The following is a 13,442-nucleotide window of genomic DNA, read 5'->3' on the forward strand; positions in this document are numbered from 1 at the left end:
TCAGATGCAGAAAAGCTTTTTGATGTTTATTCAGTTCCAGCTCAGACACGTCTTGAATTGTTTAACTTTGTATCCGTTTCCTGCACTCAAAAGTATTGCGCAGTCCTACACTAGTTATGACTTATCAGAGAAGGTACATGTAAACACACACAATTATTGCCGCTGGGATCAGGATTCAATCCCTCAGGCATCAGTTCAGAGTTCTGAACAGATGTGTCTCCAGCCCGTAGGCTAGCAAGTCATTCTGTTGCCAGTGTAGGAGGCACTTGGAAGAGAGAATTTGGAGGTCCGGTTATCTGGCCAACACTGAGGAGGGGGGTGAAATCAAGAAGCACTGTAAACACTAGATTCTATCCAAAAACCCATCTAGCGCATGTACAAAGCTTGAGAGTTCTGTTGCTGTCCACCACTTCACGGAGTAAAGAGAGACTCATTTTGAATTAGTTCTTCAGGTGGAAAAAAATGAAAATCAACACAGCCTAGTTTAATGTAGGACTGGGACTGTGCACTTATATCATATTTCATTTCAGAGTCCCTTTAAAACGACCAGTAACAGGATATGCCCTTTTCCCATCTCATCTCCATTTGTGTTGTTTACTAAACCACATGACAAACTTTGCAGAACACTGCTAGACTTCTCAGACACACTACCAGGGTAAAACCAGAACACAGGGAGGCTGGCTGGATGGTCAGGAAAATAGTGGTTGTGTGGAGCAACTACAACGCAATTTTTTTTTCTTTCTTTTTGTACTTTGTGCCTGTAAAAACAAACGGATAAGCTAACTTTCCAGCAAGCCTCATTATAGTCTCATATGTCCCAGGTAAGGGAAGCAAACTTTTGCTACCCAACAGAAGGCATTTTTATTTTCTAGAACATTGACACCAGGTTTGTTAAATCACATTTTTTCTATAAAATTAGGGCAGGTTGACACTCGGGCAAAGCGCATCTACAATGTATCCCTATGGATACACTCACACTGCAGCGGTTGCAAACACGCTGCATGTAGCATTATGGGGGCGATTGCTCTGATTCTCGTTCTAGTGAACGGGAACCACAAGCTCAAATCGCGGCAGAATCGCAAAATTTTAGTTAAAATCCCGGAGCTGAACGCAATTGCGGGCTAGCGGCGTTCCAAGCACCGAGTGTGAAGTAGCCCTGAGAGATCAGCCCCTAGGCTAAGCTCACAGTGTTCCCTGCATAACAGGAACACAACAATGGAACAAAAAGTCATACCGCATGTGATGGCCACATTGCGTCGCATACAGCCAATGGAAAGTATGCTTCACCCCAAGGGTTAACACTGTTACCATACCATGACTGTTGTACCTCAACACAACCGCTGCCCTGTGAACATCGCACAGGTATTGCAGTGTGGTAAGCTGAACATAGTCTAAGGCCTATTGCACACTACATGCGATTCCAATTCCGATTTTACATGCGTTTCCGATTTTTAATGAATTCCGATTTTTAAATCGGTTTTGCATGCCGCGTTTTCTCTGCCTTTTTATTCTTGTGTTGATCGCATCTAGGGAAAAACATCGCAAATCGGATTTGTGATTTGCAGTGTTAAAGAGGAACTCCAGTTAAAATGTAATAAAAAAAGTGCTTCATTTTTACAATAATTATGTATAAATGATTTAGTCAGTGTTTTTCCATAGTAAAATCTTTCCTCTCCCTGCGTTACATTCTGACATTTACCACATGGTGACATTTTTACTGCTGGCAGGTGTTCTCATTGGAAGGAGATGCTGCTTGTTTTTTTGGCAGTTGGACCCAGCTGTATACAGCTGTTATTTACCACAATGCAATGAGGTTCACAGACAGGAAACTATCTGGACCATGGTCCTGACATCACGCTGTGGGAGGGGTTTCACCACAATATCAGCCATACAGAGCCCCCTGATGATCCGTTTGTTAAGAGGAAAATATTTCTCATGTAAAAGGGGGTTATCAGCTACTGATTGGGATGAAGTTCAATTCTTGGTCATGGTTTCTCTATAACTGTCAACGAATGCTCGTGATCAGCCAAGTGCAGACCTATAACATCTCCACAAGTGAGCCAACTAACAGGGGGGTTCTTAGGTAGCAAACTGCACAGATTAGACCGTTACACAGCGTCACACGCTTCATACAGACATGTGGTCCTCCCACCTTTCAGAACTCTGAGTCGCAACAGCCAGCTTCTCAAAGCAGACCTCAATTGTTTGTTTAAGGTGCGAGCCCCAAATCAGCTGTGTTATTACCCATTTCAATGCATGTAAACACATACCTGGGGCTGAATGAGGAACTCAAAGCTTTTCTGCCCCCGATAAGCTGTTCTGAGGCTTCTGAACACACACAGATCTCCCTGCTAACCAAAGTCTGACAACTTTCTTGCCATATCATCCAGCTCAAAGGCTCCCAGCCTCATACGGGACTCACATCCCTTCACAGCAATGATCAGAGGCTGATATCAGAGCAACCTACACAAAGCATTCTGCTATAGCTACACAAGCGCTTCCAGGGAAAGGAAAACTTCATAGCAGCTCAGTGAAGGTTTAATGAGTCATTCAGAGATGGTAACACTTATATAGTCTCCCTCAGGGCACGCCAGTCTGCACAGCCGCTGCACTTTTACACAGCGCAGGATGTCGTAAAGACAGATCAGGGTGTGTGTCACAAGCAGACTCCTGTGACTGTCCCTGCAGCACAGTCACTGCTCAGAGGTTTCACAAGCAGACTTCTGTGACTGTCCCTGCAGCACAGTCACTGCTCAGATGGCTCCTGCGACTGTCCCTGCAGCACAGTCACTGCTCAGATGGCTCCTGCGACTGTCCCTGCTGCACAGTAACTGCTCAGAGGTCTCACAAGAGGACTTCTATGACTGACCGTGCAGCACAGTCACTGCTCAGAGGTCTCACAAGAGGACTCCTGTGACTGTCCCTGCAGCACATTCACTGCTCAGAGGTCTCACAATAGGACTCCTGTGACTGTCCCTGCAGCACAGTCACTGCTCAGAGGTCTCACAAGAAGACTCCTGCGGCTGTCCCTGCAGCACAGTCACTGCTCAGAGGTCTCACAAGAAGACTCCTGCGACTGTCCCTGCAGCAGAGTCACTGCTCAGAGGTCTCACAAGAGGACTCCTGTGACTGTCCCTGCAGCAGAGTCACTGCTCAGAGGTCTCACAAGAGGACTCACAAGAGGACTCCTGCGGCTGTCCCTGCAGCACAGTCACTGCTCAGAGGTCTCACAAGAGGACTCCTGCGGCTGTCCCTTCAGCAGAGTCACTGCTCAGAGGTCTCACAAGAAGACTCCTGCGGCTGTCCCTGCAGCACAGTCACTGCTCAGAGGTCCCACAAGAAGACTCCTGTGACTGTCCCTGCAGCAGAGTCACTGCTCAGAGGTCTCACAAGAAGACTCCTGCGGCTGTCCCTGCAGCACAGTCACTGCTCAGAGGTCTCACAAGAAGACTCCTGTGACTGTCCCTGCAGCACAGTCACTGCTCAGAGGTCTCACAAGAGGACTCCTGCGGCTGTCCCTGCACGACAGTCACTGCTCAGAGGTCTCACAAGAGGACTCCTGTGACTGTCCCTGCAGCAGAGTCACTGCTCAGAGGTCTCACAAGAGGACTCACAAGAGGACTCCTGCGGCTGTCCCTGCAGCACAGTCACTGCTCAGAGGTCTCACAAGAGGACTCCTGCGGCTGTCCCTGCAGCAGAGTCACTGCTCAGAGGTCTCACAAGAGGACTCCTGTGACTGTCCCTGCAGCAGAGTCACTGCTCAGAGGTCTCACAAGAGGACTCACAAGAGGACTCCTGCGGCTGTCCCTGCAGCACAGTCACTGCTCAGAGGTCTCACAAGAGGACTCCTGCGGCTGTCCCTGCAGCAGAGTCACTGCTCAGAGGTCTCACAAGAAGACTCCTGCGGCTGTCCCTGCAGCACAGTCACTGCTCAGAGGTCTCACAAGAAGACTCCTGTGACTGTCCCTGCAGCAGAGTCACTGCTCAGAGGTCTCACAAGAAGACTCCTGCGGCTGTCCCTGCAGCACAGTCACTGCTCAGAGGTCCCACAAGAAGACTCCTGTGACTGTCCCTGCACCACAGTCACTGCTCAGAGGTCTCACAAGAGGACTCCTGTGACTGTCCCTGCAGCAGAGTCACTGCTCAGAGGTCTCACAAGAGGACTCCTGCGGCTGTCCCTGCAGCACAGTCACTGCTCAGAGGTCTCACAAGAGGACTCCTGCGGCTGTCCCTGCAGCAGAGTCACTGCTCAGAGGTCTCACAAGAAGACTCCTGCGGCTGTCCCTGCAGCACAGTCACTGCTCAGAGGTCTCACAAGAAGACTCCTGTGACTGTCCCTGCAGCACAGTCACTGCTCAGAGGTCTCACAAGAGGACTCCTGCGGCTGTCCCTGCACCACAGTCACTGCTCAGAGGTCTCACAAGAGGACTCCTGTGACTGTCCCTGCACCAGTCACTGCTCAGCCTCAGAGGTCTCACAAGAGGACTCCTGTGACTGTCCCTGCAGCACAGTCACTGCTCAGAGGTCTCATACAGTGCAAGTGCAATAACAAAGCGAGGAGAAGCTGACATCAAGCATCCAATCCTGCGCAGAGGAGGTGGATTAATCACAGGACATTCCCTGCAAGTGATTGGCTGTTTAGTGTTGCTTCACGTCACCTCTCAGTACACCAGCCCATTGATAAACATCACGGTGTTAGATTGAGAGTTCAGTGCGCACCTGTGTGAGTAAACAAATGAACGGACTTGCTGTGCCAGTGCCACAGGTGACAAAGTCTGCATTTTATTTAAAGGAGAACGCCATACATTTTAAGAAGAATAGCCTGACCGTGAGTTATGTGGGTCATTATTATCTTGTCCTTCAAAGTGGTCCAGACTTACAACAGTCTCTCGAGACACATGCAAGACTCGTCAATTAAGGTGGCCATACATCAGGCGACTTGGTGGACGATCGACCATCCAATTGGATTATAATCGGATGAAAATTGGTGCAGCCAAGAGCATGCCGATCAGCGATGCGAGCAAATTTGGGCTGAAATTGGTCACATGTATTGATTGGACCTGCTGCAAGATGTAGGGCTGACATGTTCAATCGGGTGCACGGGTGTAAAATGTGCCCTCCGATGCCCTTTGCGTAAATACTTACTTGTAGGTCTCCGCACTGCCTCACATACCTGCGCCATACGTGGCCGCCAGCGTATACGTGGGGGTGCATGTGACCTCACACATGCACCCATGTTACAACTGCAACCATGCGGGGGAGGTGTATGTGGACGGAGCATGGAACCAGTGGCAGAAACCGACACGTAAGGTCTTCATGCACAGGGGCACATTTTACACTAGGGGGCGTCAGTCAAAAGGCCGATTGCCGAGTGATTTCGAGCTGAAATCGATTGGGAATCAGCCTGCAGCATATGGGCAGGCAAAAGATCTCACTCCAATCAGATTAGATCAGAGAGAGATCTGTCTCTTGGTCATTCTGCCCATACATTGTCTGATATATGGCCACCTTTAAGGTGGCCATACACTGGTGGATTTGCCATCAGATCAACCAACAGATCCCTCTCTGATCAGAGAGGGATCATATGGCTGCCTTTACTGCAAACAGATTGTGAATCAATTTCACTATGAAATTTAAACCATGAAGTTCACATTATTTTCCCAGAATGCACTTCTCCATTACCACCAATCCCTGGAGCTGCACTAAATAGCTGCTGCCCAGTTAGAGGGGCAATACTGGTGCCAGGCAGATTCAGCATGTATATCAAAGCTGGGAAACTACACCTACACACATTCCTCAGTATCCCTAGCTGGCAGACACATTCATACATACAGTCAAAGAGCAACACAAATGAATGGGATTAGCAGAATGACATTTATAGCCGTAACACCCAAGTTTTAGGGGATCCCCATTCATCACAACAATGCACATTTCCTGAACACAAAGAACATTAATGGTTCATTCCAGGACAAAGTCCTTCTAGACACAACTGTACTGAGGCACAGGAACTGGATGTCTGCTTAGGCACAAATACAGCAGATTTCCACTGCAAAGCTGCAGCCGAATCACTATAGTCGTGGATGTGGCCCGTGGAAATCTGCTGCCAGCGCTATTTTTAATGGATGCATATGATTTCAGATGCAGCCTATTGATTTCAATAGGCTGTGATTTCACATTTGAACAGCTGTTATTTGTGGCTACTGAAGATATGCCTTTAAAGGACAACTGAAGTGAGAGTGATAAGAAGGCTGTCATTTATTTCCTTTTAAGCAACACCAGTTGCCTGGCTATCCTGTTGATCCATTTAGACATAGGCCCTGAACAAGCATGCAGCAGATCAGGCGTTTGACATTTTTGTCAGATGTGACAAGATTACCTGTATGCTTGTTTCTGGTGTTATTCAAACACTACTGCCACCTAATAGGTCAGCAGGGCTGCCAGGCAACCAGGGCTGTGGAGTTGGTATAAAAATCCACCGACTCCGACTCCTCTAATCTGCATATTACAATCTTGTTGCCTGAAAGTATGTAACATGAAATTCATCTCTTAACTGCCAACGCCTAGGAATTTTAAAGGACAACTGAAGAAAGAAGGATATGTAGATATTTATTCCCTTTAGTCATAGACTAAAACTAGTCCTTGGTAAGAGTACTTGAAAAAGGTACAGACCGGAACAAACAACATCTATCAGGCCCTAGGCAATGTAAGTGTGGGTACATGTAAGAAGGATGTGCAGGTGCTCTGCAGGGGAATAAGGAGATTCTTCCTCTATTACACATTCTTCATGCACAATCTGAACAAGGTTTATGGGTGATAGACAACACCTCTGTGTTCAATGTGCACAGCATTCTCAGTGGATTCCCTGCAGCTCTGTGCAGAGTACATATGTAGAGTATAGTACTACTGTGTAACAAAGTGAACCTGAGACAGATGAAATTAAAGTTTTATACATATCTGGGGCTTCCTCCAGCCCCCTTCAGGCTAATCAGTCCCTCGCTGTCCTCCTCCACCACCTGGATCTTCTGCTATGGGTCCAGGTACTTGAGCCAGTCTGGCGTAGTGCGCATGCACACACTCCGCCGCCAGGAGCATACTACACCTGCGCAGCACTATTGCGCAGGTGCAGAATGTTCCTGGCTGTGGATGCGGCATGCCGGCGGACTGCGCTGACTGGCTGAATTACCAGGACTCATAGCAGAAGATCCATGTGGTGGAGGTGGACAGCGAGGGATTGATTAGCCTGAAGGGGGCTGGAGGAAGCCCCAGATATGTATAAAACTTTTCATCTGTCTCAGATACCCTTTAATTCGTAGTCACCAAACCAAATTTGAACACATCAAATTATTTGATTTCATGAGCAAAGGGAGTGCATACATTTGCATAAACCAGCATCAATGCAGAATTATTTCCATCTCATTGACCATCTCTAGTAGTGACACGGCTACACATCAGGCTTTATTCTTACAGCATAGATGTTATTTAGTATATATAAGAGATTCCTGTGTACACATCATACATACAGTCACAATCAGATGTGTATATCTGACTTTAAAAATACGGGGACTGCTTTATTGAAGCAGCACAAGTAACTCATTTTGATTGGTTTATTTCATTTTTGTGGACTAAGCACAGCTATTACTGTATATATAAATTATTTGATGACTATTATCTGAGAAATAGAATATTTTATCATATTTTCTATTTTAATTACAGTTTAAATTCATTAGGAGTCGGAGTCGGTGCATTTTTCCCCGACTCCAGGCACCCAAAATTGCTCTGACTCCACAGCCATGCAGGCAACTGGTATTGTTTAAAAGGAAAATAAATACGGCAGGCTCCATATTCTTCCTATAAAAGCAAATAAATATAGCAATCTCCATATCCCTCTCTTACAGTTGCCCTTTAAGGTTTGATGTAAAACACATATTCCGTTTGCGCAATGCTGACTTCCTGTGCAAATGTTAGATGAGGAAAAAAAAAGCCTACGAGCTGTCCAAATCCCTCCCCCTCAGAGTGGGAGGAGCTGGGACAGAGCATAAACCAGTATGTTCCTGTGCAGGGATAATCAATGAGATACAAATAATTCCAAGTTGATGCAGGATTAAGCAAATTTTGTATGCAAATATATGGAGCTTGAAAATGGACCAATCAAATCCCACAAAGGTAGAATTCAATATCTTCCATACAATATGTATTAGAAAAATAGAAATAGGGCTGTAAGTAAATGAAGCACACAGCATAATGTACACCTAAGCACCCATTTGTACTCACGTTCGCTGAATGAGCTATAAAAATAGAAGAATGCTACCTGCGTAACACCGCTCCTAAAATTAGAGTGTTAGCTTTAAAGACAATGATGGCTGGGTTCTGCTTGGGCCATATAACTAGTAACTCTTAAAACTGCAGGCAGTGTTGACATGATGGTCCAATTACTTAAAGGAATACTGTGTCTGTGTGTCTGTCTGTGTGTCTGTCTGTGTGTCTGTGTGTCTGTCTGTGTGTCTGTCTGTGTGTCTGTCTGTGTGTGTGTCTGTGTGTGTGTCTGTGTGTGTGTCTGTGTGTGTGTCTGTGTGTGTGTCTGTGTGTGTGTCTGTGTGTGTGTCTGTGTGTGTGTCTGTGTGTGTGTCTGTGTGTGTGTCTGTGTGTGTGTCTGTGTGTGTGTCTGTGTGTGTGTCTGTGTGTGTGTCTGTGTGTGTGTCTGTGTGTGTGTCTGTGTGTGTGTCTGTGTGTGTGTCTGTGTGTGTGTCTGTGTGTGTGTCTGTGTGTGTGTCTGTGTGTGTGTCTGTGTGTGTGTCTGTGTGTGTGTCTGTGTGTGTCTGTGTGTGTCTGTGTGTGTCTGTGTGTGTCTGTGTGTGTCTGTGTGTGTCTGTGTGTGTCTGTGTGTGTCTGTGTGTGTCTGTGTGTGTCTGTGTGTGTCTGTGTGTGTCTGTGTGTGTCTGTGTGTGTCTGTGTGTGTCTGTGTGTGTCTGTGTGTGTCTGTGTGTGTCTGTGTGTGTGTGTGTGTGTGTTAAGGGAGTTGGACTTACCCGGGGTTTCTAATGGTCCCCCGCAGACGTCTTGTGCCCGCGCAGCCACTCACCGATGCTCCGGTCCCGCCTCCGGCACACTTCCATAATTTACGACTTTAAAGTCAGAAAACCACTGTGCCTGTGCGGCTGTGTCCTCCCTCCTGCTGATGTCACTGGGAGTGTATGGCGCAGGCCCAATACAAGGACGCAGCCGCACAGGCGCAGTGGTTTTCCGACTTAAAAGTCGCAAATTCCGGAATTGAACCAGAGGCAGGGCCAGAGCGTCGGTGAGTGGCTGCACAGGCACAGGACGTCTGCGGGGGACCATTAGAAGCCCCGGGGTAAGTTCAACTCCTTTTCCCCCCTACCCCCATATAGAAGTCCTTTAAACTGAACACAAGGAGACCAGCAAAATGTGGAAAAATTGTAGGGAGAATTTAATACTATCTACTGTATGTGACAGAGGGGGTTGGAGGAAGCCCTAGGAGATTTCCTTTTTTTAATGCTGTTCAGGGTCCTTTAAGGGAAAAAAACCCTATGTATTTAAATATAAAATGTGCCTTCTTAAAACAGAAGGTATATGCAATTATTCAGCTTAATGCAAGCAAGGAAGATCTCCCACCATGCATCAGTACTGAATATGCAAATCAAAGCATCACGAAAAATCTTTCCTGCTCACAAAGTTGAATAACCGCAAATACCTTCTGTTATAAGAATGCAAAATTATATTTAACCACTTGTGTACTAGCAGTCTCTAGGGTAGAAGGAAGATTCTTTAGGCATTGTTCACACTATGCACATAATGCATCGCAATACACATTGCACGAGTTAACGAGTGCATGGCAGGGATTGATATGGCTCTATGGGATTGGGCTCGGACCAGTACTACAGATTACCCCATTGACACGAACTATGACAATTTCAGGTACCCCCCTGAGCCCATCTAAAGTACCCCCGGGGCACGTGTATGGCACATGTGCCTGTTTAACCCATGGTGTGTTAAAGCATGTGAATTATTTCATAGCATGGTCGCTTTGTTTGGTAATACAAAAATGTGCAACAAGGTGTTAGGAAAATGGTATCAATTAAAATGCAAATGTGTGCACCTGATGGAAAACAATGTGCAGAGTGTTTGATGTATGTGCCAATACAATGAAAAACGCATAACATGAACTTAAAGGGCAACTGTAACTAGAGGGATATAGAGGCTGCCATATGTATTTCCTTTTAAGCAATACCAGTTGCCTGGCTGTCCTGCTGATCCTCTGCCTCTAATACTTTTAGCCACAGACCCTGAACAAGCATGCAGCAGATTAAATGTTTCTGACATTGTCAGATCATACAAAATTAGCTGCAGGTTTCTGGGGTGATTCAGACACGACTGCAGCCAAATACACCAGCAGGGCTGCCAGGCAACTGGTATTGTTTAAAAGGAAACATGACAGCCCCCATGTTCTTGTAACTTCAATTGTCCTTTAAAGCAGAACTCTAGATAGCAAGATAAAACTGTTAAATGTAAAACGCAGACAGTGTACAAAGTCATTTCAACAGCCGGGTCACATGATCTCTCACTGGCAATTCCTAAAACTGAAGAGCCAGCTCTGGGGTCTGGCACTGTGGTGAGACACCGCTCATTCAGTAAGCCTCTCCAGAGGGAAGAACTCTGCTCCCCTTCCGCCTCATCACATCATCCTCCATGGAATAAGAGCTCTGCACAGGAATACCCCGGAAATACATACAGGAAAGGTGACACCAGTCTTTGGGTTGATAGCACCTTAGCACAGCGGGGGTCACTGGCCACATTACCCTCCCATACAAGTTACACGGAGCAATAGAAGGGCAAGCTCAGGAAGACCAGCAGCTGTTGCAACACACAGGTATTACATCAACACTCTTACTTACCTTTTAAAACTCACCATATACTTTCTGTCCAAACCTTAAAGCACTCATGAAGTGAGAGGGATATGGAGGCTGCCATATTGATTTCCATTTAAACAATGCACATTGCTTGGCTGTCCAGCTGATTCTCTAATACATTTAGCCATAGACCCTGAACAAGCATGCAGATCAGGTGCTCTGACTAAAGTGTGACTGGATTAGCTGCATGCTTGCTTCAGGTGTGATTCAGGCACTACTGCAGCCAAAGAGATCAGCAGGAAAGCCAGGCAACTGGTATTGTTTAAAAGGTAATAAATATGCCATCGTCCATATCCCTCACTTCAGGTGTCCTTGAGGGCTCGTTTCCACCATAGCGAATCCGCATGCGGCGACGAGATGCGGATTCGCTTGTTACACTGAAGTGGCCGGGGCTGTTTCCACATGTGCGGCGTGCGGGAGCGATTTGGCGGCGGGCCAAATCTGCACGACGGGACCCACCGAATTCGCCTGCGTCGGGAATCCGTGCGAATCGCCGCTAATGTATTTAATAGTAAAAACGCATGCGTTTGTTACATGCGTTTTTACCCGTGATTTCGCATGCGATTTCGCACCTTTTTCAATGTTATTTTGCCCTGGCAGGGTGCCATGCGAAATCGCACGCAAAATCATGGGTAAAAACGCATGCGGAAACGCATCCGCATGCGTTTTTACAAGCGTCGGAATGCCGGCGAAATCGCGTCGCAACAGTGGAAACGAGCCCTTAAAGCGACACTGAATAGGAGAAAAAAAAACGTATGGTATAATGAATTGTCTGTGTAGTACGGATAATTAATAGAACATTAGCAGCAAAGAAAATTGTCTCATTTTTATTTTCAGTTATATAGCGTTTTTTTCACAACATTGCATTATTCTCTAATATTTGCAGTTTACAAACTACATTCTGCATTTTAAACTAGGAAACAGAGCAGAGCTAATGACCCTTTGCACTCCCCTGCAGTTAAAGAGAGTCTGAAGCGAGAATAAATCTCGCTTCAGACCTCATAAATAGCAGGGGCATGTGTGCCCCTGCTAAACCGCCGCTATCCCGCGGCTTAACGGGGGTCCCTGATCCCCCAAATCCCCTCCGTAATGCGGGGGAGCGCTTCCTGGTTGGGGCAGGGCTAACCGCCGCAGCCCTGCCCCACGCGCGTCTGTCAGCACGTATCTCCGCCTCTCCCCCGCCCCTCTCAGTCTTCCTTCACTGAGAGGGGCGGAGGAGAGGCTGCGATGCGCCGCTGATAGACGCGACTGGAGGCAGGGCTGCGGCAGTTAGCCCTGCCTCCAGGAGCGACCAAGTCTGCGACCAAGTGTTGCAGTGGGGGGTTTGGGGGTGAAGGGACCCCCGTTTAGCAGCGCGATAGCGGCGGTTTAGCAGGGGCACACATGCCCCTGCTAACTTTGAGCTCTGAAGCGAGATTTATTCTCGCTTCAGAGTCTCTTTAAAATCTTATCTGAAGTTGTCTTTCGATGTTTCTTTGATGTATACGTGCTTCAGAAAATAGCACTGGAGCTGACTAAATTAGTCAGAGAGCTCAGAGAAGCTCTTTTGCATAGATAAGTTTCTTAACTCTTCCTGTACTGGAAACAATATGAGACGCATATCTGTGCTGCTAATGTGCCATTTCTTAGCTGTACTATACATAAAAATCATTATCTCACAAGTTTATGTTCACTTCAGATTCCCTTTTAACTTTCGTACAGTGCTGCCCATTCTTGTAATGTTAACTGTATGGACTCACCGACAGCCGCTCTCCTGCTCCATGCGTTGGTCTCGGTGTGCAGATTCTTCCTCTCCGGCTTCATGTCATCCGCCTCTATCTGCGGGGAGCTTTCTGACACCGGAGGCTCCGGCTGCACAGCAGGTTGGAACAGCATCTGTGGGCTGAGCAATTCCACAGCGCTCTTGCTTGAGGTAACATGCCCAAGTGTTCCCAGCTCTCTGCCTGAGAAGTCCTCCTCTGACACATCCAGCACAGGATGGATGACTTCCTTCTGGGACAAACTAGACTTCCTCAGCCGGCCCTCTCCTGCGACCAGCACCCGGCTCTCATCAAATGCCGGCTTCCTGGGCTCAGGCTCCTTCAGCTTGTCGAGGGTGGGGGAGCTCCAGGTCTCTGACAGCATCGGGCTCCGAGCTGTCGTGTTTCCCGTCTCCATCGAAGTGTGAAGCAGAGTGGAAGCGCTGGAGATACTCGATATCCTCTCCTCGTAATTGGATGACTTGGTGACACTCATGTCCCCGGGGTAGACAGGAGACGAGCGGGACGTCAGGGTGGCCACAGATGTTACAACGGTCTGAGACAATGGAGCGATCTTTTCACCTCCGTTCTTAAACTGCACAAACAGCCAACAAACCAGAAACACATGTTTAGTGGAAGAATCGAGTTTCCAGTTTGTGCTACAGCAGTGTGTTTTCATCTACAACAGGCAAAAGGAAAACTGCATATAAAACAGGAGCGGGCGTGCAAAAATTAGGCTCCACTCCAGCCTCCTGGAAGAAACTACTGACAGGAACAT

General features: G+C 47.3%; 1 protein-coding gene across 13 annotated transcripts in view; it reads right to left on the reverse strand.

Moving 5' to 3' along the window:
• Positions 1 to 13,442, reverse strand: part of SVIL (supervillin) — a 211,250-nt gene that overhangs the window by 108,419 nt on the left and 89,389 nt on the right. For all 13 annotated transcript variants that reach the window (XM_068235704.1, XM_068235695.1, XM_068235699.1 and 10 more), the window contains one exon: positions 12,665 to 13,259. In XM_068235704.1, the coding sequence (XP_068091805.1) occupies positions 12,665 to 13,259 (595 nt within the window). The remainder of the gene's footprint in view (positions 1 to 12,664; positions 13,260 to 13,442) is intronic.

The sequence above is a fragment of the Hyperolius riggenbachi genome, chromosome 5 (genome assembly GCF_040937935.1).
Source record: "Hyperolius riggenbachi isolate aHypRig1 chromosome 5, aHypRig1.pri, whole genome shotgun sequence".
NCBI lineage: Eukaryota > Metazoa > Chordata > Amphibia > Anura > Hyperoliidae > Hyperolius > Hyperolius riggenbachi.